Consider the following 25670-nt stretch of genomic DNA (forward strand, 5'->3'; position numbering starts at 1 on the left):
CCAACCCCCCCTCCTCCTCCTCCATACCCCCCCTCCTCCTCCTCCATACCCCCCCTCCTCCTCCTCCATACCCCCCTCCTCCTCCTCCATACCCCCCCCCCTCCTCCTCCATACCCCCCCCCTCCTCCTCCATACCCCCCCTCCTCCTCCTCCATACCCCCCCCCCTCCTCCTCTATACCCCCCCTCCTACTTCCTCCCCCCCATACCCCCTCTGTCCTCTGCTGTCCATGCGCGTGTGTGTGTGTGTGTTTGTGTGTGTGTGTGTGTGTGTGTGTGTGTGTGTGTGTGTGTGTGTGTGTGTGTGTGTGTGTGTGTGTGTGTGTGTGTGTGTGAGCGAGAAAGTGTGTGTGTCTTTGAGAGAGAGATAAAGTGTTTTGTAAGACAGTGAGAGAGCGATACAGAGAGAGAAAGTGTGTGCATGTGTGTGTAAGTGTGTGTGTGTGTGTGTGTGTGTGTGTGTGTGTGTGAGGTGTGTGTTAGGTGTGTGTGTGTGTGCGCGGTATTCACCATCTTCACTGTAACAGTAAGCAGCTCTGATCTCCAGTCGTCAGCATTCTCTCCGTCGCTCCGTAAAGAACGGCCGTCGCAGCAGAAAGGCACTGACCCCCCCCCCCGAGACGCCTTACCACGGCGCGCGCGCGAGTGTGTGTGTGTGTGTGTGTGTGTGTGTGTGTGTGTGTGTGTGTGTGTGTGTGTGTGTGTGTGTGTGTGTGTGTGTGTGTGTGTGTGTGTGTGTGTGTGTGTGTGTGTGTGCCTAGCCATGATGAATGTTGATGCTCAGCAGACAACCTTTGACCCGTGTGACCTTATCCTTGTGTTTATTCCAGCGCTGGATGCTCTCTCTCTTTCTTAGTGAGGTTTATTCTATCTCTCTTTCTTTAATTCTTTCTTTTTTCCTTCTTTCTCTCTTTCTCTCTTTCTCTCTTTCTTTCTTTCTTTTCTTTCTTCTACCTTATCCTTTTGAACTCCCCGTTCGTCCGTTTGTACTTCTGTTCCTCTGAAGGTTGCTTTAGCGAGCACGAGGGCGGCATGTGGCTCAGGGGGCAGAGCGGGTCGGCTGGTAACCAGAAGGTCGCTGGTTCGATCCCCGGCTCCTCCTAGCTGAGTGTGGAGGTGTCCCTGAGCGAGACGCCTCCCCCTGACTGCTCCTGACCAGCTGGCTGTCGCCCTGCGGGGCTGACTCCGCCGTCGGGTGTGAATGTGTGGATGAAGGTGGGTGGGGGTCCCCTCACTCTCTCTCTTCTAGAGGTGTGTGTGTGTGTGTGTGTGTGTGTGTGTGTGTGTGTGTGTGTGTGTGTGTGTGTGTGTGTGTGTGTGTGTGTGTGTGTGTGTGTGTGTGTGTGTGTGTGTGTGCGAGACAGTGAGAGAAAGTGTGTGTCTTTGAGAGAGATAAAGTGTTTTGTAAGACAGTGAGAGAGCGTTACAGAGAGAGAGAAAGTGTGTGCATGTGTGTGAGAGAGACAGTTTGGTACGTGTGTGTGTGTGTGTGTGTGTGTGTGTGTGTGTGTGTGTGCGCGTAGGTATTTTTGTGCATGTGTGTGTGTTTGGCCGGGGGGGTACAATCTGGAATCTGCCAAGTCATCATGACTGGTCTCATGACGATCGCTCAGCCACAGCAACAATAGACATCCATTATCAAACAATCATTTAGACACACACACGCACGCACGCTCACACACACACACACACGCATGCACACGCACACACACACATACACAAGCATGCACGCACGCACTCACGCACGCACGCACGCACGCACACACACACACACACACACACACACACAGGGACGTTGCTGCAGTCAGAACAACGCACCAGACAATCCGTCCATTGAGCAGTTGTGAAGATGCAGTTCTCTGCCCGAGGTCTGATGTCATCGTTTTCAGTTGCCCCCATCTGGCCATTGGTGACACTCACCAACTTCACCAAATCACCAACGTCTCTTCTTCTTCCTTCATTCCTACAAAGCGACAGAAGTTTAGGTTTTTCATAATAACATTACATTTGCTCACACCCATCTATAGTTGTTGCTTATCGCCATTTTCTGTGTGTGTGTGTGTGTGTGTGTTTGTGTGTGCGCATTTATGTGTGTGTGTGTGTGTGTGTGTGTGTGTGTGTGTGTGTGTGTGTGTGTGTGTGTGTGTGTGTGTGTGTGTGTGTGTGTGTGTGTGTGTGTGTGTGTGTGTGTGTGTGTACACGCATTTATGTGTGTGTGTGTGTGTGTGTGTGTGTGTGTGTGTGTGTGTGTGTGTGTGTGTGTGTGTGTGTGTGTGTGTGTGTGTGTGTGTGTGTGTGTGTGTTACCGTTGGTTTACCCCTGGAGTCCTTCCCACTTATCTGACCACTTCCTCTTTCTGATTCAACATGCGATGTGCTCCCATTGGCCACAGGCCAGCCAATTACAGGTCTGGAGAGCCAAGGTAGCAGGCACTGCCAGGCGCCTCCTCGAGGGGCAGGAAGCAGGGGTCTGTGTACTTCTCACTTTCACTTATCGCATGAATCAGACCCCCTGTGGTGTGGCCCATCCAAACAGTGGATCTGATCCGGACACGTGATACCGGTGCGTTTGATACCCACTCTCTGAACCACATCTGTGCACGGTGCGGTGGTAACCAGCCTGAACCAGATCTGTTGTTCTTCACTCCTTCATGATGGTGGAGTACTACTGTTCCGTTGATCACCCTGCGTTGTGTTCTCTCTCCGGTCTCCTCAGGGCTGCTCCGGAGAGCTTGGCTCTCGGCATGACGACCATCAGAGGAAGCAAGGCCTTAAAGGTGAGCCACAGGATGCCCACAGGATGTCCTGTTCATGGTTCTACACAGAGACTCGTATGTCGTTGAGATCGTATTACAAAATACACAAAGAATTCGGTATTACCGGTCTGAATGATGTGTGGCATGAGGCTCAGGAGGCAGCGCGGGTCGGCTGGTAACCAGAAGGTCGCTGGTTCGATCCCCGGCTCCTCCTAGCTGAGTGTGGAGGTGTCCCTGAGCGAGACGCCTCCCCTGACTGCTCCTGACCAGCTGGCTGTCGCCCTGCGGGGCCGACTCCGCCGTCGGGGGGGGGATGTGTGGATGAATGGGTGAATGTGAGGCGCTGTTGTAAAGCGCTTTGAGCGGCCGCTGGTTAGAGGCGCGCTGTCTAAATGCAGTCTGTTTACACCCCCCCCCCCCCCCCAGGTGAAGCGGGAGCCGGGGGAGAACGGCGTCCCCCTGACGGACGACGAGCTGGTGAGCATGTCGGTGCGGGAGCTGAACCAGCACCTGCGCGGCCTCACCAAGGAGGAGATCCTGCAGCTGAAGCAGCGGCGCCGCACGCTGAAGAACCGCGGCTACGCGGCGTCCTGCCGCGTGAAGCGCGTCACGCAGAGGGAGGAGCTGGAGCGCCAGCGGGCGCGGCTGCAGGCCGAGGTGGACCAGCTGGCCGCCGACAACGCCGGCATGCGGGCCGAGCTGGACGCGCTCAGGGCCAAGTACGAGGCCCTGCAGAGCTTCGCCCGGACCGCGGCCCCCCGGACCCCCGCCCTGGGGGTGGGGGTCCGGGGCGGGGCCGGGGGCGGGGCCGGGGGCGGGGGCGGGGCCGGGGGCGGGGCCGGGGGCGGGGGGGGCGTGCCCTCTGCCTTCAGGGGCCCGCTCATACCGGGAAAGGCGGCCACGGCAACCAGCGTGATCACCATCGTGAAGACAAAGACTGAGGCCCGGTCCTGAGGTGGGGGAGGGGGGAGGAGGGGGAGGGAGGAGGGAGGGCTGTCAGAGGGGCGGGGCGTTGGGCGGCGTCAGAGTGTTCCTCTGCTGACCCCCCACAGCGGCTCTCCTGAACCAAGAGAGAGACCGTTCCTCCGGAGGTCAGAGTCAGCCTCCGGTCGCCCCTCGAGGCTACAGGGTCAGCCTCCGGTCGCCTCTCGAGGCTACAGGGTCAGCCTCCGGTCGCCCCTCGAGGCTACAGGGTCAGCCTCCTGTCGCCCCTCGAGGCTACAGGGTCAGCCTCCAGTCGCCCCCCCCTTGAGGCTACAGGGTCAGCCTCCGGTCACCCCTCGAGGCTACAGGGTCAGCCTCCTGTCGCCCCTCGAGGCTACAGGGTCAGCCTCCGGTCGCCTCTCGAGGCTACAGGGTCAGCCTCCGGTCGCCCCTCGAGGCTACAGGGTCAGCCTCCTGTCGCCCCTCGAGGCTACAGGGTCAGCCTCCAGTCGCCCCCCCCTTGAGGCTACAGGGTCAGCCTCCGGTCACCCCTCGAGGCTACAGGGTCAGCCTCCTGTCGCCCCTCGAGGCTACAGGGTCAGCCTCTGGTCGCCCCTGGATGCTACAGGGTCAGCCTCCGGTCGCCCCTCGAGGCTACAGGGTCAGCCTCCTGTCGCCCCACGAGGCTACAGGGTCAGCCTCCAGTCGCCCCTCGAGGCTACAGGGTCAGCCTCCAGTCGCCCCTCGAGGCTACAGGGTCAGCCTCTGGTCGCCCCTGGAGGCTACAGGGTCAGCCTCCGGTCGCCCCTCGAGGCTACAGGGTCAGCCTCCGGACGCCCCTCGAGGCTACAGGCTCCGGGGGGGACTAGAGGCTCCAGGGTCAGCCTCCGGTCGCCCCTCAAGGCTACAGGCTCTAGGGGTGACTAGAGGCTCCAGGGTCAGCCTCCAGTCGCCCCTCGAGGCTACAGGCTCCGGGGGGGACTAGAGGCTCCAGGGTCAGCCTCCAGTTGCCCGTCGAGGCTACAGGCTCCAGCAGCAGGCAGATTAGAGGCATTACGAGGTAGGGAACATTTTACAGGATTAGAATCCTCAAATTACCTCAAAAGAATCAATTTTTACTGCTGACGTCTTTGAAACCAGTGGGTCCCAGTGCTACATGCTACATGCTACCAACAGAACCAGGTAGTAGACAACATGTTCTGCCGAAAAAGCTACACGGACTGAGCTTACGAAACATGTTTTGGTTTTGCTTTTGTTTCATTAAAGATGTGTACAATAAGTAAAGCTTTTGCAAAATAATATGCCGGTCTATGTTCGAGTCCAAAACCACAGAAATAGATGACAGATTCCTTTTCTCGTTTACACAATACATTGGAAGTGTTCATTTGTGCCAAGATGTGATATTTAAATGTAAGAAACATTGAAATGCAACAAAATATGACAAAATTCATGATAAGTCAAATGAAACCATTATTGGGTCTAGTGGGTTGTTTGGGTTAATCATGATTTGTGGATATTTTTTATGAAAGAGGAACCCTGAATATCCAGTGATAGATGCTCAGGGTTTCAGAAGGTTTGAGGTAATTTCTCAGTCAACAGAGACTCAAGTCTCATGGGTCCACTAACCCGAGAGCAACTGAAGAACTTCAAGATAGTGTAGGAAGCCAATATTACGCCAGGGTGGTAACTGTATTTCTACTGTTTTGTACTGTGTTGTGTTGTCAGCAGGATCAAGGAGTGTTCTCTGTGACTGAAGTATATATCAGGAATTCTGTGAAATTCTGTGGTGTATGTGTGTGTGGGTATCGCTAGATTTAATTAGCCCTGTTCTTCAGCATTGTTTCTCGCTGTTCTCCTGATATTCTCTCTTCATTTATTTTGGTCTTGCCATTTTCTCTGCTCCCTTGATCTCTCTTTATATTCTCTCCCTCTCTGTCTCTCTGTCTCTCTCTCTGTGTGTCTGTCTCTCTGTCTGTTTATTTCTCTCGCTCTCTCTCAAACTTCCTCTATCTAATTCCTGTCTGATTGTGCGTCACGATGAACGCTCATATTTGTGTAAATATCGCCACAGCGAAGGGAAGGAAAACCATGCAAGATATTGAAGTAGAGGGAGATGATTTGCAGGGAAAGGGTCGATCTATGGAGGACACACGCATCTGAAATGAGTTTGTGTGTGTGTGTGTGTGTGTGTGTGTGTGTGTGTGTGTGTGTGTGTGTGTGTGTGTGTGTGTGTGTGTGTGTGTGTGTGTGTGTGTGTGTGTGTGTGTGTGTGTGTGTGTGTGTGTGTGTTCTCCGTGGACGTCACTGACCGGTCTTGATGTGACACCACTTAATCACAATTCAGCCACTGCTGATCTGTCAGTTCTCTTACTAACAACAACACACGTTGGGGCCAGAATTAATGATTCATAATCGGATTGACCAACCTTATTTACAGTGAGTTGGATTCACCCTTCACCACAGAAGTATGATTACACTTCAAAACAACTTTCAGACTCAATATAGAATATTAGATCTGATTAGAAATATCAAAAGCGACATTATATGAATATTATATCCCACGACGCTTGCATTTCACATAAATGGGTGACATTTTTCATTAAGTTAACCATAAGAGATTGTCTTATAAGGCTTGTTGTTCTATGCTGAATATCTTTGTCTGATGGATTCTGGAATTTTATAAAGATATAATTTTGTTTGAATTGTTTGTAACAACCTTGAAACAAAAGAAAAGTGTATCAAAAACAGTTTGATATATTCTCTGTATCTTGCAATTGTACCAAAAGTGGCTTAACTATTGAAGTCAATAGCTTTGTGTTCATAGTGACTAGAAGCGTGTGTAGCCGTGTTCTGGTGTGTTTGTGTGTGTGTGTGTGTGTGTGTGCGTGTGCGTGCTTCTGTGTGTGCCTCTGTGTGTGAATTTTTGCTTGTGTGTCTGTCTGTGTGTGTTTGTGTGTGTATGTGGATGCTTCTGTGTGCTTCTCTCTCTGTGTGTGTGTGTGTGTGTGTGTGTGTGTGTGTGTGTGTGTGTGTGTGTGTGTGTGTGTGTGTGTGTGGTGTGTGTGTGTGTGTGTGTGTGTGTGTGTGTGTGTGTTGTACAGGTATGTGACGATAACAGTGTTATTCTCCATTTCAAAGACCTGCTGTCAACCTGTTAGATATCAGCTGGGTGATGAAACCAAGGGCAACTGCTTCTGTCTCTCACTGTCTCTCGGTCTCACTGTCTCCCTCTCGCTCTCTGACTCTCTCTCTCTCTCTCTCTCTCTCTGTCGCTCCCTCTCTCTGTCGCTCCCTCTCTCTCTCGCTCTCCCCTCTCCTCTCTCTCTCTCTCTGTCACTCTCTCTCTCTGTCTCCCCCTCTCCTCTCTCTCTCTCCCTCTCTTCCCCTCTCTCTCTCTCTCTCTCTCTCTCTCTCTCTCTCTCTCTCTCCTTCCCTCGTCATCATCTCCTCTCCAGTGCTCTGATGTTGTAGATCTTAAATCTAGATGTACCCAAACTTGTATCGCCGTTATTTCTAAATGTTTAGAACGGTTGTTGGTTGTTGCTCCTCACGCTAGTGGGGATGTTACAGATGGAGTGGAGGTGAAGGGGTGAGGAGATGAAGGGGTGAGGAGGTCCCTCCTGTAGTGGAGGTGAAGGGGTGAGGAGGTCCCTCCTGTAGTGGAGGTGAAGGGGTGAGGAGGTCCCTCCTGTAGTGGAGGTGAAGGGGTGAGGAGGTTCCTCCCGTAGTGGAGATGAAGGGGTGAGGAGGTCCCTCCTGTAGTGGAGGTGAAGGGGTGAGGAGGTCCCTCCTGTAGTGGAGGTGAAGGGGTGAGGAGGTCCCTCCTGTCGTTGAGATGAAGGGGTGAGGAGGTCCCTCCTGTCGTTGAGGTGAAGGGGTGAGGAGGTTCCTCCTGTAGTAGAGGTGAAGGGGTGAGGAGGTTCCTCCTGTAGTGGAGGTGAAGGGGTGAGGAGGTGAAGGGGTGAGGAGGTGAAGGGGTGAGGAGGTGAAGGGGTGAGGAGGTTCCTCCTGTCTTTGAGATGAAGGGGTGAGGAGGTTCCTCCTGTAGTGGAGGTGAAGGGGTGAGGAGGTGAAGGGGTGAGGAGGTTCCTCCTGTAGTAGAGGTGAAGGGGTGAGGAGGTGAAGGGGTGAGGAGGTTCCTCCTGTAGTGGAGGTGAAGGGGTGAGGAGGTGAAGGGGTGAGGAGGTGAAGGGGTGAGGAGGTTCCTCCTGTTGTTGAGATGAAGGGGTGAGGAGGTGAAGGGGTGAGGAGGTCCCTCCTGTAGTGGAGGTGAAGGGGTGAGGAGGTCCCTCCTGTAGTAGAGGTGAAGGGGTGAGGAGGTGAAGGGGTGAGGAGGTCCCTCCTGTAGTGGAGGTGAAGGGGTGAGGAGGTGAAGGGGTGAGGAGGTGAAGGGGTGAGGAGGTGAAGGGGTGAGGAGGTTACACCATCCTAGAACCTCTCCTCACCTGATGTCAACCTACCATTGCATTAACGTTTTGTTCCTCCTGTGTATCATTTCTATTCATGTTTATATTTAATGGCGATTCTATTTTCTTCTACATATCTTCTGCAAACAGAGTTGAAGGTCAAATGTTTTGTTTTTGTTTGTTTTTAACGACCTGTGTTGAAAGAACTGAACAAAATGAGTTTGGCATGAACTACTTGGGCACCCTTAAGGGCTGATTATGGGCCCCCGTTCACGCAACGCAACGCCCCCGTAGACGCCTCAACGCCGTCGTGAGCCTGTCGAGGTTCTGCGTCGGGTCATAGCAGGCGGACCAATCACAGCCCTCGCTGCTGCGTCACCTCGACGGAAGTTTACAATGTCTGGGAGGCGCGCGTCCGGCCCGTGCGGTGGACGCAAGGAGGGTCCGCAAGGACGTGAGGGTCCGTAAAGCTCCTTGCGTTGCGTGAAGGTGGGGCCGCGGTGGTTCTTCAGAGCACTGCGGGGCTCTCTCCGTCGGGACGCTGAGGGTCCGTAAAGCTCCTTGCGTTGCGTGCAGGTGGGACCGCGGTGGTTCTTCAGAGCACTGCGGGGCTCTCTCCGTCGGGACGCTGAGGGTCCGTAAAGCTCCTTGCGTTGCGTGCAGGTGGGACCGCGGTGGTTCTTCAGAGCACTGCGGGGCTCTCTCCGTCGGGACGCTGATGGTCCGTAAAGCTCCTTGCGTTGCGTGACGGTGGGACCGCGGTGGTTCTTCAGAGCACTGCGGGGCTCTCTCCGTCGGGACGCTGAGGGTCCGTAAAGCTCCTTGCGTTGCGTGAAGGTGGGGCCGCGGTGGTTCTTCAGAGCACTGCGGGGCTCTCTCCGTCGGGACGCTGATGGAGGAAGAGAGGAGAGGGAGGGGGAGGGCTGTTTCTTCAGATGGTCATGCCCCATAATGCATTGCACTTAGTGAATATCCGCAGAGTTATGAGTGATCCGCCTTCTCTCTGATGTGATGACACTGGAGTGCTTTCGCCCGGCAGTGAGCTGCACATGCAGAGTTTTTAGATGTGAAATGTTCCGTGCACTCGTTCTGGTGTGGGTGTGATCAGTGTCTCCTGTGTCTCTGGTACGTGGTTTTGTCTGAGCAGTCCTGTGGTATCGTGGTGGTGAACAGTGTAGGCTCAGAGTGCTACAAGTCAAACCAGGCAACATGTGAAACCCTCTTCTAGATTAAGTTGTACCAAATACCTTTTTACATTTTGGTTTTTTATTTACTATTTAAATTTTTTTTAACAGTATGAATGGGGAGTGAACATGTAGCACACAACCCGTGATGTGTAACAACAGGGTACATGTTGCTAGATGGACTCCTTGGTATGCAGGGGTTGAGGCACTGCAGGAGGACAGCTCTTGTGGTGATTAGCTCCGAGCTGCGGGAGTCGAGGGATTGATGGACCCAGCGTGGGTCCATCATTGGCCTCACCACGCCCCCTCCTCTAAGCATCCTGACGTCTGGCCTGCATGCAGTGATTTACCTCTTCCCTTCACGATCAGATTAGCCATAAAGACCGTACTTAATCAGGTCTTAATCGGGTCCTCCTCCTTGGGAAGGAGCAGAGGGCTCTCATTGGAAGCAGGCGGGCAGCAGCTGGTTAGTTAGTTGGTTAGTTTGTCCTCCAGGTGTCTGGACGGCTCTGAGGCCAGGGTCTTTAATCACCTTCAGTCATCGGGCTGCTAAGTGACCACCTACTTTAATCTATCATTACTTTCCATGCGCTGTAACTCTCACCACCTCTAAGGAGAATCCCCTGAACCGGTAATGGACTCGCTAAGCAGCCACTGGCCTCACGCTTTGGCCTGATGAAAACAGCTGGATGTGACAGCGTCTATTGAACACCAGTGTGGGGAGACTCTGCCCTCTGTCGTCAGACCCTCACCCGGTCTCCAGGAGGTCCTGGTCCACCAGGGGTTCGGAGCCCACTCCAGGTTCTGATCCAGGAAAAGTAATTGAACCAAGAACTCCTCTGATCTTTGGTTTGTTTTCATCTGTTGGCTTCTCATTTGTTTTCCTTTTTCCTCTGTTGCTCATTGCACTCAACACACGCACACACGCACTCACTCACTCACTCTCACACTCTGTCACTCACTCACTCACTCACTCACTCACTCACAGCAGTTACCACTCAGCAGTTACCACTGGAGGCCCTTGCTTTGCGTTGTCTTTAGGTGGTGATTATTCATTTATGAATAACTCTGTTTCCTTGTAACTCAACGGAGTGTGTGGCTATAGGTGTGACTGTTTAACTGTGTTTGTGGCTATGGTGTGAGTGTGTTACTGTGTGTGTGTGGCTATGGTGTCAGTGTGTAACTGTGTGTGTGGCTATATGTTTGAGTGTGTAACAGAGTGTGAGGCTATAGGTGTATCGTTGATGCTGTGTGTCCTAAGGTATATAACCGTTGACGTAGTGCGTCTGTGTGAATATGGCATTTTCAGAAATGAACTTGTGATAGAAAATTCTGTGTTTTGTAATATTTCCCTATGAGGTGTAATAATTTATTCTAAGACAGTACTTTCTATATCGGAAAATACTTTAAATGTGACAGTCTTTGTATTTATCATCTACTAAATTATTGTACTTTTTTGCAATTTGTATATGCGTAAGTCCTGATGGTAATCTAATTAGTAATCACAGAACTCAATGGTCCATTGTAAGTTTGATGCATATTTTGTTTCATTGATGTACATACTGTATGTTTGTTGATAAACAGCTTACTTTATTTTGTATATGACCAATAAACATGTTTTTAAATGAACAAGGTGTCTTGAATGGAATTAACATGAACTACCAAGTAAGACAAATAAAGTGTGCAGGTGGCAGTGTGAATGTTTACCTCATGGACATTGGTTAAACACAGAACTGCTCTAATTACTACCTTAACGAATAACCTGTTATGTTAGCCTCTAAGTATGTGAATACTTATTCCAGCAATTAACACAATGTATAATATGTTAGCACTTAGTTTAGTGTGTGAGTGCGTAATCTGCCGTGAATTCAATAAATCTGATGCGTGAATCCATTCCTTGTGTGAATCCATTCTGGCTGTAAATCCATTCCGGGTCTAACTCCACTCCGGGTTTAGCTCCACTCAGGCTCTGACGCCACTCCGGCCCGGGTCTTCGGGTCTGACTCCTCTCCGGCTCTGACTACACTCCAGGTCTAACTCCACTCCAGCTCTGACTCCAGTCCATGACTTCCAGACTCCCAACGGTTTCCAAACCGTCACTTTGCTCCTCCTTCGCGGGTAAAGATGTAAACACCGGCGCCCTGGTTGTGAAGCTACCGCCTGTTTCTCTGCGCTGGACGTGAGTTTATCTTTATCTACCTCCACGGATCATCACCAGACTGCCTTAGAGCTGCTATTCTTGTATGTGTTTATTTCTGGGGATTCACTATTTGTTGAGCCTCACGCCGGCTAACGGTGGCTAACTTACGTTAGCGTCAGTTTCCTCATTCAACTTTATTTAAACCTTTCAGCCTCCCGCCATGATGGAGGACTACGAGGAGTTCGCGGCGAACCGTCTCTCTGAGCTGAGGAGTCCGGCAGACCCCCCCTCTGCCCCGGGGAGGCTCTGCGGCCATCGGTCCCTGATCCGCTTCCACGGCCGCTGCGTACTTCCGCCCCTGGTAGGAGCACTTCCGCCCCTTGAAGGAAGAGGGGTCAAGCCCCTGACCTGTTCGCACCCCGCCTGGTGCTGAAGCTAGTGGCCAACCGCCTCCTGTTGTGGTGGTTGTTGTGGTGGTGGTTGTTGTGGTTGTTGTGGTTGTTGTTATTGTTGTTGTTGTTGTTGTTGTGGTGTTTGTTGTGATTGTGGGTGTTGAGATTGTTGTGGTTGTTTTGTTGCTGATGTGATTGTTGTGCTTGTTTTGTTGCTGTTGTGGTTGTTATGGTGGTTATTGTCGTTGTGGTTGTTATGGTTGTTGTTGTTGTTGTGATTCTTGTGTTTCTTGTTGTAATTCGATTCCAGTCCTCCTTTTCTTTTGGTGAAATATGTGCTTTTCCCAGAATGCACCTTGATGCTGCTGTTGGAGTCGACGCATGTTTGAGGTCTGATGTTTCCATTTGTGTTGTTATATCATTTTGTTATTGTATGGTTGTGTTTGTCCTACCAGTTGTCAGGGGAACGGAGAGAGGAGATGCGGACGTTGAAGGAACATCTGAAGAAGCCGTCTGATCGTAGCGAGTCAGCGGCCAGCGGACTGGTCGACCGCGTACGACACATCCTGCACAGCGTGCAGGTGAGGGACAGACAGACAGACAGACTGACAGACAGACTGCACCTTGATCAAGGGGGTCATTATCTCTGTAGTGATAATCCAGTTGTGTCATTATCTCTGCACCTTAATCCAGTTGTGTCATTATCTCTGCACCTTATCCAGGGGTGTCATTCTCTGTAGTGATAATCCAGGGGTGTCATTATCTCTGCACCTTAATCCAGTTGTGTCATTATCTCTGCACTTTATCCAAGGGTGTCATTCTCTGTAGTGATAATCCAGGAGTGTCATTATCTCTGCACCTTAATCCAGGGGTGTCATTCTCTGTAGTGATAATCCAGTGGGGTCATTATCTCTGCACCTTAATCCAGGGGTGTCATTCTCTGTAGTGATAATCCAGTGGGGTCATGATTTCTGTTGTGATGATCGAGGGGTGTCATTATCTCTGTAGTGATGATTGTGTTTTTGTCTGGGAATTAGGGATGGCGAAAATGTAAAATATTCTTGACCGACCACCGAGCCTCATTCACCGGTAGAAACCAGTTAACCGATCAGATTAAAATGAGCTATTTTTAATAACATCCATTTGGAGCCGCGCCAGCCGCCTGCTATCCTTAACTCTGCTCATCTCTCTCCCGTTCTGCCTCCGACACACACACACACACACACACACACACACACACACACACACACACACACACACACACACACACACACACACACACACTGAGTGGGAGGCAGTGGCTCTAACCGCGGCACCACCTGTTTGAATCGAACCACGAGGCATGCTCACTGCAGGTGGACCGTGCGTAGAGAGCGGGCTCCAACGCCCACAATGGTCTGAGATGGACCTCGTTGAGACCCTGCGCGGGATTCCCCAGGGGCCAATCGGAAGAGGGCAGCGTCAGGAGCTCATTTGAAACATTGCCGCGGCTCATTTAAGAACATGACAGCTCTGAAGAGACGGCGCTTGTTTAGTTTGGAGGAGACGGAAAAATTTAGTGTGAGGGATAATTTTTTTCACTTGACACAAAAGATCTTTGAATGAGATGGCTGACTGTAGTCTTATAGCGTTCAGTCTACTGTCCATAATCATTTAGAGGTCATGTTCTCCGCCGCTCGAATGCGGGAATAATTAAGACTTGAGGAGAAATTAACCAGTGGGCTGGAGACGGGGTGTCCGTCCAACTTCCAATAAGTCGCCTCATCTGATCATCTTTAGTGTGAAGTGAAACCAACACACTCCACAGCCCACACTGACCCCAACGTTGATACGGTCAACCATCGGCCAAACGCTCATCAGTTAACATCCCTACTGGGAATAGCATCAGAGACCAGTCTGTTTTATATTGAAGGATTGTTTCACCTTTTACAGAAAATGTATTCATTGTTGTTTTCCCGCCTTTCAGCTTCGGAAAGCACCGACTCTGCAGGAGTTCTTTGAGGAGAAGTCCGGCCTCCCCCCTCTCAGCCCCCCCTCCTCCCCTCACAGAGAGGCCTCCCCCCCTCTCTCCTCCCCCCCTCTCCCCTCCCCCCCTCCAGCCGGCCCCCAGCAGGAGGTCCCCCCGCTGACCTCGACCACCTACAGTGGAATGTCTCGAAGCCCCCCACCCCCCCACTCACAACCCCTACTGGACCCCCCTGGGGGCGTCAGCCAGCGGCCCCAGTCCTCCGGGGACGGGACCCACAACGTGATGGGGAGGGCCGACTGGGCGAGGGAGAGCCGTGTGGAGGGGGGGACGTCCCTGGGGGGCTTCCTCCTCTGCAGCCCTTCCAACAGGGCCGCCATGACGCCAGACATCATCAGTCACCCGCCCATCGACGGGGAGAAGCTGGAGCGCTCTGCCATGGACACTTCCATCGAGGATTGTCTGATTGCCAATGACATGCTCACAGAGGTCTGTAGCGCAGAGCCAGACCATAAACAGTCAGTCATTGGCTCGCTCTCAGCTGAGTCCGGCCCCCCAGTGGGCCATCTGGTCACATGTGTCCCACTAGGAACGGCCCCGGAAACGAATCATGGTGTGAGAGCTCCATCAGCACAAGGTGACTCCTATGGCCGCCGTGACACTGGGTGTGGCCAGGAGGGTCCAGGCCCTACCGTGGAGGCTGGCCCGGAGGTGACCCTGTCCCCAGCCACAACACCACCCCTTCAGGTACTGGGAGGGTCGTCCAGGCCGCCCGGGGAGCCCGGGGAGCCCGGGGAGCCCTACCGCCTCAGCCTCCAGGCCCTGCTCAAGAAGTCCCAGGAGTGCCGGCAGCAGCAGCGAGCGCTCAGGAACCAGGCCAGACCCGGCCGGGTGGTCCCGGAGAGAGACCGGGGCACAGAGGAGAGCCTGTCGGACAAAGAGAACCAGGAGGTCCCCCATAAGGCCCCCCATAAGGCCCCTCAGAGGAGGAGCACCAAACACACCATTGGGGACCCCCCAGCAGACACCGCCCTGAACAAGTGGGGCAAGGATGAGCAGGAAGGGTCTCAGGTAGAAGACCTCGCTTTAAAAGGTTCCACCGATGAATTCACAACCTCACACAACACCAACGGCCTCAGTTCAACAGGCAGAGCAAACTCAGAGTCTTTGGACTTAGGAGGCAGAAGTAAAACCATCCCTGAAAACATTCCGCCTGCTCTCTCACCTGGAGGTGCCCACGAGGCGTCCTCCAACCCTGTGGAGGCCTCTGCTCTGCCCCCTGAGGGGTCAGCCCCCGCCCCCAGGGCTGGAGGTACGCTCCGGGGGGTCAGTGATCCTCAGAGAGGAGGGGGCTACCACGTCCTCCCCAGTCCTGTGCTGTGCACCAGCCCGGTTCACTGTAAGAGCAGAGGGCTCCATGAGGGGGGGCACGCCCACCCTGAGCCCGGAGCGCACAACGGTCACAGCCGGGGGCAGCCGGGGGCACAGCCCGTCCAGGGAGGGGGTCCAGCAGGACTCGCGCTGAGCAGGAGCTCAGCTCACACGCAGCAGATGGACCAGCTGGAGCTCAACCTGTCCGGCCTCAAGCTGCTCATCTCTGAGCTGGAGTCCACCATCACAGAGAACATGAGGAACCAGGCCCCGCCCGGAGACCCTCCTCACGGGGGCCACAGCCTCTCTGGGGAGGGGCGTCCTGGCCGGGACAACGCCTGGACCGGGGGCCCCACTGATGAAGACACAGACCCTGAGCTGTGGGACTTCATAGACCTCCCGTACTTCAGACCGCACCGAGGAGGGGACGGCGGGGGGGGGAGCCACGGGAGCCCAGGCCAGGCCCCGGCCCGCGGCCTGGCCCGGGGGTCGGCTGCTGGAGGGGGGGGTGGGGGCTCCCCCAGCGCCCAGGGGGCCCCCGGGGCCAGAGGACCCCTCACCTGCTCCAGGATCCCCCAGCCGTCTGCAAAGCGCCCCTCCGTCTCCCCCAGGCCGCTCATCCCAGAAGCATTCTGGGAGATTCAGCCGGTCAGGGTGCAGTCGGACAGCAGCAACCAGCCGTTCAGGGTGCAGTCGGACAGCAGCAACCAGCCGTTCAGGGTGCAGTCGGACAGCAGCAACCAGCCGGTCAGGGTGCAGTCGGACAGCAGCAACCAGCCGTTCAGGGTGCAGTCGGACAGCAGCAACCAGCCGGTCAGGGTGCAGTCGGACAGCAGCAACCAGCCGTTCAGGGTGCAGTCGGACAGCAGCAACCAGCCGGTCAGGGCGCAGTCGGACAGCAGCAACCAGCCGTTCAGGGTGCAGTCGGACAGCAGCAACCAGCCGTTCAGGGTGCAGTCGGACAGCAGCAACCAGCCGGTCAGGGTGCAGTCGGACAGCAGCAACCAGCCGGTCAGGGTGCAGTCGGACAGCAGCAACCAGCCGGTCAGGGGCAGGCCACCAGCCGCAGTGGCGGAGGGCGACCCTCTGAACCGGTCGTACGACGTGGAGCGTCCGTCGGGACTCTGGCGCCTGGACCCTTCGGGGTCCGGGGCCGGTTCGTACCTTTCTCCCGTCCCGGACCACAAGCGCCGGACCCCGGAGAGCGAGGGAGGGGCCGGAGGGCAGGGGGGCGTGTCCAAGGCCAAACGCAGACTGCTCATGCATGCAGAGCAGGCGGCAGAGGAGAGGAGGCGGGGCAGACTCTCGTACGCCAGCCCCCCCAACGGTGAGGCCAATGCAGCCGCTAACCCCGCCCTCATCCCCCTCTGACCACTCCCCTCTGTCTCCCCAGCCCCGCCCCCCGGCCCCGGAGGCCAATAGAGGCTCTGGGTTCAGCCGCTAACCCCGCCCTCATACCCCTCTGACCACTCCCCTCTGCCTCCCCAGCCCCGCCCCCCGGCCCCGGAGGCCAATAGAGGCTCTGGGTTCAGCCGCTAACCCCGCCCTCATACCCCTCTGACCACTCCCCTCTGTCTCCCCAGCCCCGCCCCCTGGCCCCGGAGGCCAATAGAGGCTCTGGGTTCAGCCGCTAACCCCGCCCTCATCCCCCTCTGACCACTCCCCTCTGTCTCCCCAGCCTCTCCACCGGGCCGTGGTGCCGGGGGCGACCCGGGAGACGAGCTGAAGCTGGCGCATGCCGCCCAGTGGAGGGCGCTGCAGGCTGAGCAGGGCGTCCAGCAGCAGCACCTCCTCCAGGTAGGACCGCCACCCCCAGGGAGGGGGGCAGGAGGGGGGCAGGACTGCCAGGGATACACCTCAGATATAGAATGGAAAAAAAATTCGGGTCATTACAAAAGAAGAGGTATTTAAGTTAAATACAAATTGACTATTTTCCTGTTCTTCTGATAACTGTTGGTGGTCACTACCAGACACTTCTAGAAGCTCACTGAGGCTGGAAATGGCATCTCTCTCTGTCTCTCCCTCTGTCTCTGTCTCTCTCTCTCTCTCTCTCTGTCTCTGTCTCTGTCTCTGTCTCTGTCTCTCCCTCTGACTCTGCCCCTCTCTCTCTCTCTCTCTCTCTCTCTCTCTCTCTCTCTCTCTCTCTCTCTCTCTCTCTCTCTATCCCTCTTTCGCTCTGTCTCTCGCTCTGTCTCTTGCTCTCTCGCTCTGCCTGTCTCTCTCTCTGCCTGTCGCTCTGTCTCTCTCTCTGCCTGTCGCTCTCTCTGCCTGTCGCTCTGCCTGTCTCTCTCTGCCTGTCTCTCTCTCTGCCTGTCGCTCTGTCTCTCTCTCTGCCTGTCGCTCTGCCTGTCTCTCTCTCTGCCTTTTGCTCTGCCTGTCTCTCTCTGCCTGTCGCTCTGCCTGTCTCTCTCTGCCTGTCTCTCTATCTGCCTGTCGCTCTGCCTGTCTCTCTCTGCCTGTCTCGCTCTGCCTGTCTCTCTCTCTCTGCCTGTCTCTCTCTGCCTGTCTCTCTCTGCCTGTCGCTCTGCCTCTGGCTCCAGGAGGCTTCCAGGTAGTGTTGCAGCAGGCTGGGGGTTCTGGGGACCTGTTGCCACACATTGAGCCGATGTGTCCTCTTTAGAAGGAGATGTAGTTTGTAGGGCTGGGAATCGATCCGAATTTCCTGGATCGATCCGATTCCGATTCATAAGGTCACGATCCGATTCCATCCACGATTCGATCCGATTCGATTCGATATCGATCTATTTACAGACATAATGCAAATAAATACTGTCCCATAGACAAAACAGCTCCATGTGTTTGTGATTGTATCTGTGTACGTGTAAGAGGGACACAGAGAGAGAAGAGTCAAGAATCAAGTATTTATTTTAGACAAAAATCCAAGTATAATTTGAAATTTAAGTAACATATCCATGGCAGAATTAAAACAATGACCAGAACTAAACAACAATGACCAAATAAAATATAAATAAATAAAATTAAATGGCCCTCTATATTAGAAAACTACAAGTACCCCTGTACCCAGTCTTTTTTGGGTGAAACCGCATAATGCTACGGCCACACCAAACGCGTGTAACGTGTCTAACTTGACGCTTGATCATTGTGTGTCACAAAAATGGTTCAACGCGCCAACGCGCCTGTGGCTGCGCTGGATTTAGGAGTCTGAGGTAGGAAACCCAAACGCCGCCGTGTTTGGGTGCATGATAGAGTTTAGATCGGGTTAGATTAAATAATCTCGGATATAAATAACAATAATCGAGTTAAATAACTTCACATGGTGTGTCTGGTGTGTTTCCACGTTGAGGTTGCTTAGCAACCAGAGACGCTGTCCATGCAAGTGAATGGAGCGTTCCCTCTTCGTCATAACTATCAAACAAAACATCCTTCACATTCAACGAGCGAACATTATGAAAGTAAAATGCACATTTCTCGCTAAAAATGTTTACATAAACGCATTTAATGGCGTAACAATGTTACTATTTCCACCCAGAATAAAGAAAGATGTCGGCCGTATGCTTCTGTGCAAGCGTCACTACTCTCTGCCATTGACGTCGGGTCAAGCTCCACGCTGATTTGTTCCATTAGTAGATGGAACAAGGAGGTGTCCGATAGGCGGAGATGATCAGCGGGAGTGGCCGCCAGCGAAGCTGTGCATGGTGGGAGTTGTTGTCTTCAATCCACAAGCGCCAAAAAGTCACTTTCAGCCTTCTCTCGGTCAAGACGGTACCAAATTAGAATTTTATTTTATTATTCGACTACATATAGGACCCAATTTCAATACATATTCAAGCCTCCACTGGTGAAATGCTCTTTTAAGTTTCGGTTTCGTTTAGCCGGCACTCTCTTTTTATAGTGCGCCTTGCGCGTCAAAGAAAATAGTGCCTTTAGTCACCTGGAAAAGATCGATCCTGACATTTTTGGATCGATATAGTGCTTTTTGAGCGTGAATCGATATCGGATCGCGGATCGATTTTTTGAACACAGCCCTAGTCGTTTGGCCCCTGGGCGTTGTCCTCCTCACCCACGGTCAGCCAGCACACTGAGCTGTGATTGTTCCTTCAGGAGTGGAGTACACTCCTACGTCTGCCAAGCCTTCCATTAACCAGAATGTGTCGCTACGGTGACCTGTAATGTTTCTCAAAAGACGAGGTGGAGACCTTGGCAAGACGCTGGCTGGGTGCCAGCCCGTAGAAACCTTCCACACACACACACACGTACACACGCACACACGCGCGCCGCCGCCCGTCTGAGAGCGGTGTTGTCGGGTCGTGGGCGGACTGCGGAGTACTGATCATTACAGGAGACCTTCAAACCCTCCCTGTAGAAGAGCACCGGGATCCACCCTTAAGTGTTTCACTGCATCCCAAAGAGGCCACATGCCATGATGTGTGTGTGTGTGTGTGTGTGTGTGTGTGTGTGTGTGTGTGTGTGTGTGTGTGTGTGTGTGTGTGTGTGTGTGTGTGTGTGTGTGTGTGTGTGTGTGTGTGTGTGTGTATTTTTGCGTGTGCACGTTGAACCAAGGACGACTGCTGATGTTGCGTGTGTGTGCGTGTGGACTTGCATCCAATGTTGTGCTTGGCCAGTTGTCCTTGCCCTATTAATTACAGTCTCGGTTTAATATATGCATTTCTAACAACAATGTAATTAACATAAGCTGGGTAATGAAGGGACCTTTGTGGTGTTTCCTCCGTCGGTGGACTGGTGCAGGTGAGGAGTGGCTAGAGGGGGGGGGGGGGGGGGGCGCTTGTTTAATTCATGAGTGTCTGCCTAAGTGGCAGATCATCCACCAGAGGGACAACACTAATGAATGGCTCTCTCCCTCTCCCTCTCCCTCTCCCTCTCCCTCCCCCCCCCCCCCCCCCCCCCCTCCCCCTCCCAGGCGTTGTCGGAGCGCTGCCGTCTCCTTCAGAGGGTGTCCTCGCTCTGCCCGCCGTCTGTCTCCTGGCCCGGGGACGCCGCCACCTTGTCGGGAGGCGGCGTCCTCTCAGACGTCTGCTTCCAGGTACCGTTCAGCCCTCTTCCTCTCCTCCCTGGTACCGTTCAGCCCTCTTCCTCCTCCTCCCTGGTACCGTTCAGCCCTCTTCCTCTCCTCCCTGGTAACCGTTCAGCCCTCTTCCTCCTCCTCCCTGGTACCGTTCAGCCCTCTTCCTCTCCTCCCTGGTACCGTTCAGCCCTCTTCCTCTCCTCCCTGGTAACCGTTCAGCCCTCTTCCTCCTCCTCCCTGGTACCGTTCAGCCCTCTTCCCCTCCTCCCTGGTACCGTTCAGCCCTCTTCCTCCTCCTCCCTGGTACCGTTCAGCCCTCTTCCTCCTCCTCCCTGGTACCGTTCAGCCCTCTTCCACTCCTCCCTGGTAACCGTTCAGCCCTCTTCCTCCTCCTCCCTGGTACCGTTCAGCCCTCTTCCACTCCTCCCTGGTACCGTTCAGCCCTCTTCCACTCCTCCCTGTTACCGTTCAGCCCTCTTCCCCTCCTCCCTGGTACCGTTCAGCCCTCTTCCTCCTCCTCCCTGGTACCGTTCAGCCCTCTTCCTCCTCCTCCCTGGTACCGTTCAGCCCTCTTCCTCTCCTCCCTGGTACCGTTCAGCCCTCTTCCTCCTCCTCCCTGGTAACCGTTCAGCTCTCTTCCCTGGTACCGTTCAGCCCTCTTCCTCCTCCTCCCTGGTACCGTTCAGCCCTCTTCCTCCTCCTCCCTGGTACCGTTCAGCCCTCTTCCTCCTCCTCCCTGGTACCGTTCAGCCCTCTTCCTCCTCCTCCCTGGTAACCGTTCAGCCCTCTTCCCCTCCTCCCTGGTACCGTTCAGCCCTCTTCCTCCTCCTCCCTGGTACCGTTCAGCCCTCTTCCCCTCCTCCCTGGTACCGTTCAGCCCTCTTCCTCCTCCTCCCTGGTACCGTTCAGCCCTCTTCCCCTCCTCCCTGGTACCGTTCAGCCCTCTTCCTCCTCCTCCCTGGTACCGTTCAGCCCTCTTCCCTCCTCCCTGGTACCGTTCAGCCCTCTTCCCCTCCTCCCTGGTACCGTTCAGCCCTCTTCCTCTCCTCCCTGGTACCGTTCAGCCCTCTTCCCCTCCTCCCTGGTACCGTTCAGCCCTCTTCCCCTCCTCCCTGGTACCGTTCAGCCCTCTTCCTCCTCCTCCCTGGTAACCGTTCAGCCCTCTTCCTCCTCCTCCCTGGTACCGTTCAGCCCTCTTCCTCCTCCTCCCTGGTACCGTTCAGCCCTCTTCCCCTCCTCCCTGGTACCGTTCAGCCCTCTTCCTCCTCCTCCCTGGTACCGTTCAGCCCTCTTCCTCTCCTCCCTGGTAACAAGGCGGGGGTTCTTTCTGGCTGTGGTTCTCTGCGTGGGGGAGTGTCCCATGCTGGTCCCATCCTGAAGGCCCAGTACCAGCTGGTACATGACCAGTAGACAGCCTTTAGCCTGCTTATCTTTGAATTCTCCCGGGGGGTGTTTGTGTTGGGTGGTGTTTGTGTTTGTGTTGGGGGGTGTTTGTGTTGGGTGGTGTTTGTGTGTTTGTGTTGGGTGGTGTTTGTGTTTGTGTTGGGGGGTGTTTGTGTTTGTGTTGGGTGGTGTTTGTGTTGGGTGGTGTTTGTGTTGGGGGGTGTTTGTGTTGGGTGGTGTTTGTGTTGGGGGGTGTTTGTGTTGGGGGGTGTTTGTGTTTGTGTTGGGTGGTGTTTGTGTTTGTGTTGGGGGGTGTATGTGTTGGGTGGTGTTTGTGTGTTTGTTTGTGTTGGGTGGTGTTTGTGTGTATGTGTTGGGGGGTGTTTGTGTTTGGTGGTGTTTGTGTGTTTGTGTTTGTGTTGGGTGGTGTTTGTGTTGGGCGGTGTTTGTGTTGGGCGGTGTTTGTGTTGGGCGGTGTTTGTGTTGGGTGGTGTTTGTGTGTTTGTGTTGGGTGGTGTTTGTGTTGGGGGGTGTTTGTGTTTGTGTTGGGTGGTGTTTGTGTTTGTGTTGGGTGGTGTTTGTGTTTGTGTTGGGCGGTGTTTGTGTTGGGCGGTGTTTGTTTGTGTTGGGCGGTGTTTGTGTTGGGTGGTGTTGGTGTGTTTGTGTTTGTGTTGGTGTGTTTGTGTTTGTGTTGGGGGGGTGTTTGTGTGTTTGTGTTGGGTGGTGTTTGTGTGTTTGTTTGTGTTGGGGGGTGTTTGTGTTGGGTGGTGTTGGTGTGTTTGTGTTGGGCGGTGTTTGTTTGTGTTGGGCGGTGTTTGTGTTGGGTGGTGTTGGTGTGTTTGTGTTGGGGGGTGTTTGTGTTGGGTGGTGTTGGTGTGTTTGTGTTGGTGTGTTTGTGTTTGTGTTGGGGGGGTGTTTGTGTGTTTGTGTTGGGTGGTGTTTGTGTTTGTGTTGGGTGGTGTTTGTGTTGGGTGGTGTTCCGTTCCCCTGCCCAGATCCCAACAGTTAGAGAATCAACAAGTACGCCCCTACGTCTCCCTGCCCCGTTACTCTGACGGACTCTCAGTCTGCCTCATGGACCATCAGTCTGCCTCATGGACCATCAGTCTGCCTCATGGACCATCAGTCTGCCTCATGGACCATCAGTCTGCCTCATGGACCATCAGTCTGCCTCATGGACCATCAGTCTGCCTCATGGACCATCAGTCTGCCTCATGGACCATCAGTCTGCCTCATGGACCATCAGTCTGCCTCATGGACCATCAGTCTGCCTCATGGACCATCAGTCTGCCTCATGGACCATCAGTCTGCCTCATGGACCATCAGTCTGCCTCATGGACCATCAGTCTGCCTCCTTATTGGGCGACCAGATGCCAGCGCAAGGACCTTGAGATCCTGGAGGGGAAATTAATTGGTTGTCCTTGGTGGAATTGTTTCTCTCTCTCTCGCTCTCGCTCTCGCTCTCGCTCTCTCTCTCCGCCCCCTCAGCTCCCCCTGCCCGCCGCCCCGCCCCTACAGTCTGTGGGGCGGTCTCTCCCTGAGCGCTGGCGCCCCCTGGTGGCGGCGGCCGTGAAGGGTTTCCTGACGCGCCGGCTGCTGAGGACCGGGAGGGTGCAGCAGCTGCGACGCACGGCCAGGGTACGCTCCCATTGGCTGCTCCCAGTTGCCGGGCTCTGTTGTATTGCTCAAACACAGGGATAAGTGTGTGTGTGTGTGTGTGTGTGTGTGTGTGTGTGTGTGTGTGTGTGTGTGTGTGTGTGTGTGTGTGTGTGTGTGTGTGTGTGTGTGTGTGTGTGTGTGTGTGTGTGTGTGTAGGACACCCAGCAGTTCCTGCAGGCCTTTGAGAATCAGAGTCCGGGGGGGCGAGAGGGGCTGTGCAGCAGACAGGACGGGTTGCTGTGGGAGAGAGTCACCCTGCAGGTACGCAGGCACGCACGCACGCACGCACGCACGCACGCACGCACGCATCTTACTCACGCTGTCGCTGTCCCGTCTGCATCACCTCTGCTACCGTCTGCCGTCAACACGTGATTCTTCCTCTCTCCTCTCTCCTCCTCTCCTCTCCTCTCTCCTTTCCTCTCTTCTCTCCTCTCTCCAGCTGCGGTCTGTCCGCTACGAGATCCATGATGTTTTCTTCAGGCTGACGGCGGCTGAGAAGATGCAGCTGATTCGCTGGGACAGAGAGCTCAAACAACAGGTAGCCTCCCCCCAATAGAGCTCAAACAACAGGTAGCCTCCCCCCAATAGAGCTCAAACAACAGGTAGCCTCCCACCAATAGAGCTCAAACAACAGGTAGCCTCCCCCGAATAGAGCTCAAACAACAGGTAGCCTCCCCCCAATAGAGCTCAACAACAGGTAGCCTCCCACCAATAGAGCTCAAACAACAGGTAGCCTCCCACCAATAGAGCTCAAACAACAGGTAGCCTCCCCCCAATAGAGCTCAACAACAGGTAGCCTCCCCCCAATAGAGCTCAACAACAGGTAGCCTCCCCCCAATAGAGCTCAACAACAGGTAGCCTCCCACCAATAGAGCTCAAACAACAGGTAGCCTCCCCCCAATAGAGCTCAACAACAGGTAGCCTCCCCCCAATAGAGCTCAACAACAGGTAGCCTCCCACCAATAGAGCTCAAACAACAGGTAGCCTCCCCCCAATAGAGCTCAAACAACAGGTAGCCTCCCACCAATAGAGCTCAAACAACAGGTAGCCTCCCACCAATAGAGCTCAACAACAGGTAGACTCCCCCCAATAGAGCTCAACAACAGGTAGCCTCCAACCAATAGAGCTCAAGCAACAGGTAGCCTCCCATCAATAGAGCTCAAACAACAGGTACGTCTCCCCCCAATAGAGTTCAAACAACAGGTAGCCTCCCATCAATAGAGCTCAAACAACAGGTAGCCTCCCACCAATAGAGCTCAAACAACGCCAATAGAGCTCAAACAACAGGTAGCCTCCCCCCAATAGAACTCAACAACAGGTTGCCTTCCACCAATAGAGCTCAAACAACAGGTAGCCTCCCATCAATAGAGCTCAAACAACAACAGCAACTTGTGCTGAATAAAAGGACAGCAGCCTCCCCAATAGCCAGGCTGCCCCCCACCCATACTGACTGCAGACTGGTCGCTCACTGGTTCTGCTCATGTCAAGCTGTTCTTTTTAATTCATGAGTTCATTAGGTCCAGCTGTTTTCTTTTTTAGATATCGCCAGGCGTGATTTGTGGATTAAACGGTCATTATCTTAGATGTTGATAGCAGTTGTGAGAATATTTGCTGCAGCAATAGGTCTGCCGAGGTCTCATTTGATTTATTAATTACGGTCGGATGTAAAGAGAATTTAAAAAATATGACGAGATGCTCTTAAAATAAGTGGCCTACTCTAGGTTTAAGTAGCATGACACCTTGATATGCGAATCAGTTTACATTTTCATTCTTCAGGAAAATTTTTACTTATATACAATTCAGGGACATTTTACTTCATTTAATTGTGTGTGTGTGTGTGAGACAGACAGGGCCGCCAGGTCGGGTCGTTGGAAAGAGTTCTCTGTCTGCTGCCACACAGAAATCCTTGGAGAGGAAAAGAAGACTCATGTAACTACCTTCAGACACACACACACACACACACACACACACACACACACACACACACACACACACACACACACACACACACACACACACACACACACACACACACACACACCGCACTAGAAGCCTCTGTAGCATATTCCCCTCACTCCGTGGTTCTTGTGTCAGGATGCAGCAGAAGGTCCCAGACCGGCCTTGGGTCAGAGGGGCCCAGGGTCCTCACCTTAGGGGCCCACCTACACCACAACGCAGGCCGGGGCAGCTCAGGACCTCAAGGCCTCAGAGGGGCCCCAAGACCTCCAGGACCGGTAGACGCTGAGAGCCTCTGAAGAACCACTGGGAACACCACATATATGTATCACCGTGGACCAGAGATTAGCCTAGAAACGTGTTTCTGTTGATATTTTTGCATTGCCAATGTTTTATAATTATATTTATACATTTTTTAATAAACGTTTTTTAAGTTTAATAAACGTTTCTATTTAAAGGTTTTGTGGGTCTGTCTCTCTCTGTGTGTCCGGCGTCTGTTTTGTGTTGTTGCTGTATTTATCTAAGGGGTGTTACTGGAGGTGCCAGCAGGAG

At 53.9% G+C, this 25670-nt stretch overlaps 2 protein-coding genes across 4 annotated transcripts in view; both read left to right on the forward strand.

Moving 5' to 3' along the window:
- Positions 1-3707, forward strand: part of mafgb (v-maf avian musculoaponeurotic fibrosarcoma oncogene homolog Gb) — an 11777-nt gene extending 8070 nt beyond the window's left edge. For 2 of the 3 annotated variants that reach the window (XM_056585930.1, XM_056585931.1), the window contains exons 2-3: positions 2714-2774; positions 3180-3707. In XM_056585930.1, the coding sequence (XP_056441905.1) occupies positions 2742-2774; positions 3180-3707 (561 nt within the window). In that variant the 5' untranslated portion in view covers positions 2714-2741. Of the gene's footprint in view, positions 1-2390; positions 2561-2713; positions 2775-3179 lie in introns of all 3 variants that reach the window. The other variant, XM_056585929.1, reaches the window with a different exon arrangement.
- Positions 3708-11260: 7553 nt separating this feature from the next.
- si:ch73-100l22.3 (uncharacterized) lies at positions 11261-25604 on the forward strand. Its single transcript, XM_056587345.1, has 12 exons — positions 11261-11446; positions 11619-11768; positions 12255-12380; positions 13766-13846; positions 13913-16463; positions 16815-16933; positions 20016-20138; positions 22992-23141; positions 23319-23423; positions 23602-23700; positions 25009-25091; positions 25257-25604. Exons 2-12 carry the CDS (start codon positions 11628-11630, stop codon positions 25405-25407), a joined length of 3729 nt encoding a protein of 1242 aa, XP_056443320.1. The 5' UTR covers positions 11261-11446; positions 11619-11627; the 3' UTR covers positions 25408-25604.
- Positions 25605-25670: the final 66 nt, after the last annotated feature.

Source organism: Gadus chalcogrammus, chromosome 3 (genome assembly GCF_026213295.1).
Source record: "Gadus chalcogrammus isolate NIFS_2021 chromosome 3, NIFS_Gcha_1.0, whole genome shotgun sequence".
Taxonomy (NCBI): domain Eukaryota; kingdom Metazoa; phylum Chordata; class Actinopteri; order Gadiformes; family Gadidae; genus Gadus; species Gadus chalcogrammus.

Coding starts and splice junctions, on each gene's coding strand:
- si:ch73-100l22.3 (XM_056587345.1), top strand. CDS start 11,628: ATGATGGAGGACTACGAGGAGTTCGCGGCGAACCGTCTCTCTGAGCTG. Junction 16,934..20,015: donor AGCAGCAGCACCTCCTCCAG/GTAGGACCGCCA, acceptor TCCCCCTCCCAG/GCGTTGTCGGAGCGCTGCCG. Junction 23,701..25,008: donor ACAGAGAGCTCAAACAACAG/GTAGCCTCCCCC, acceptor TGTGTGAGACAG/ACAGGGCCGCCAGGTCGGGT.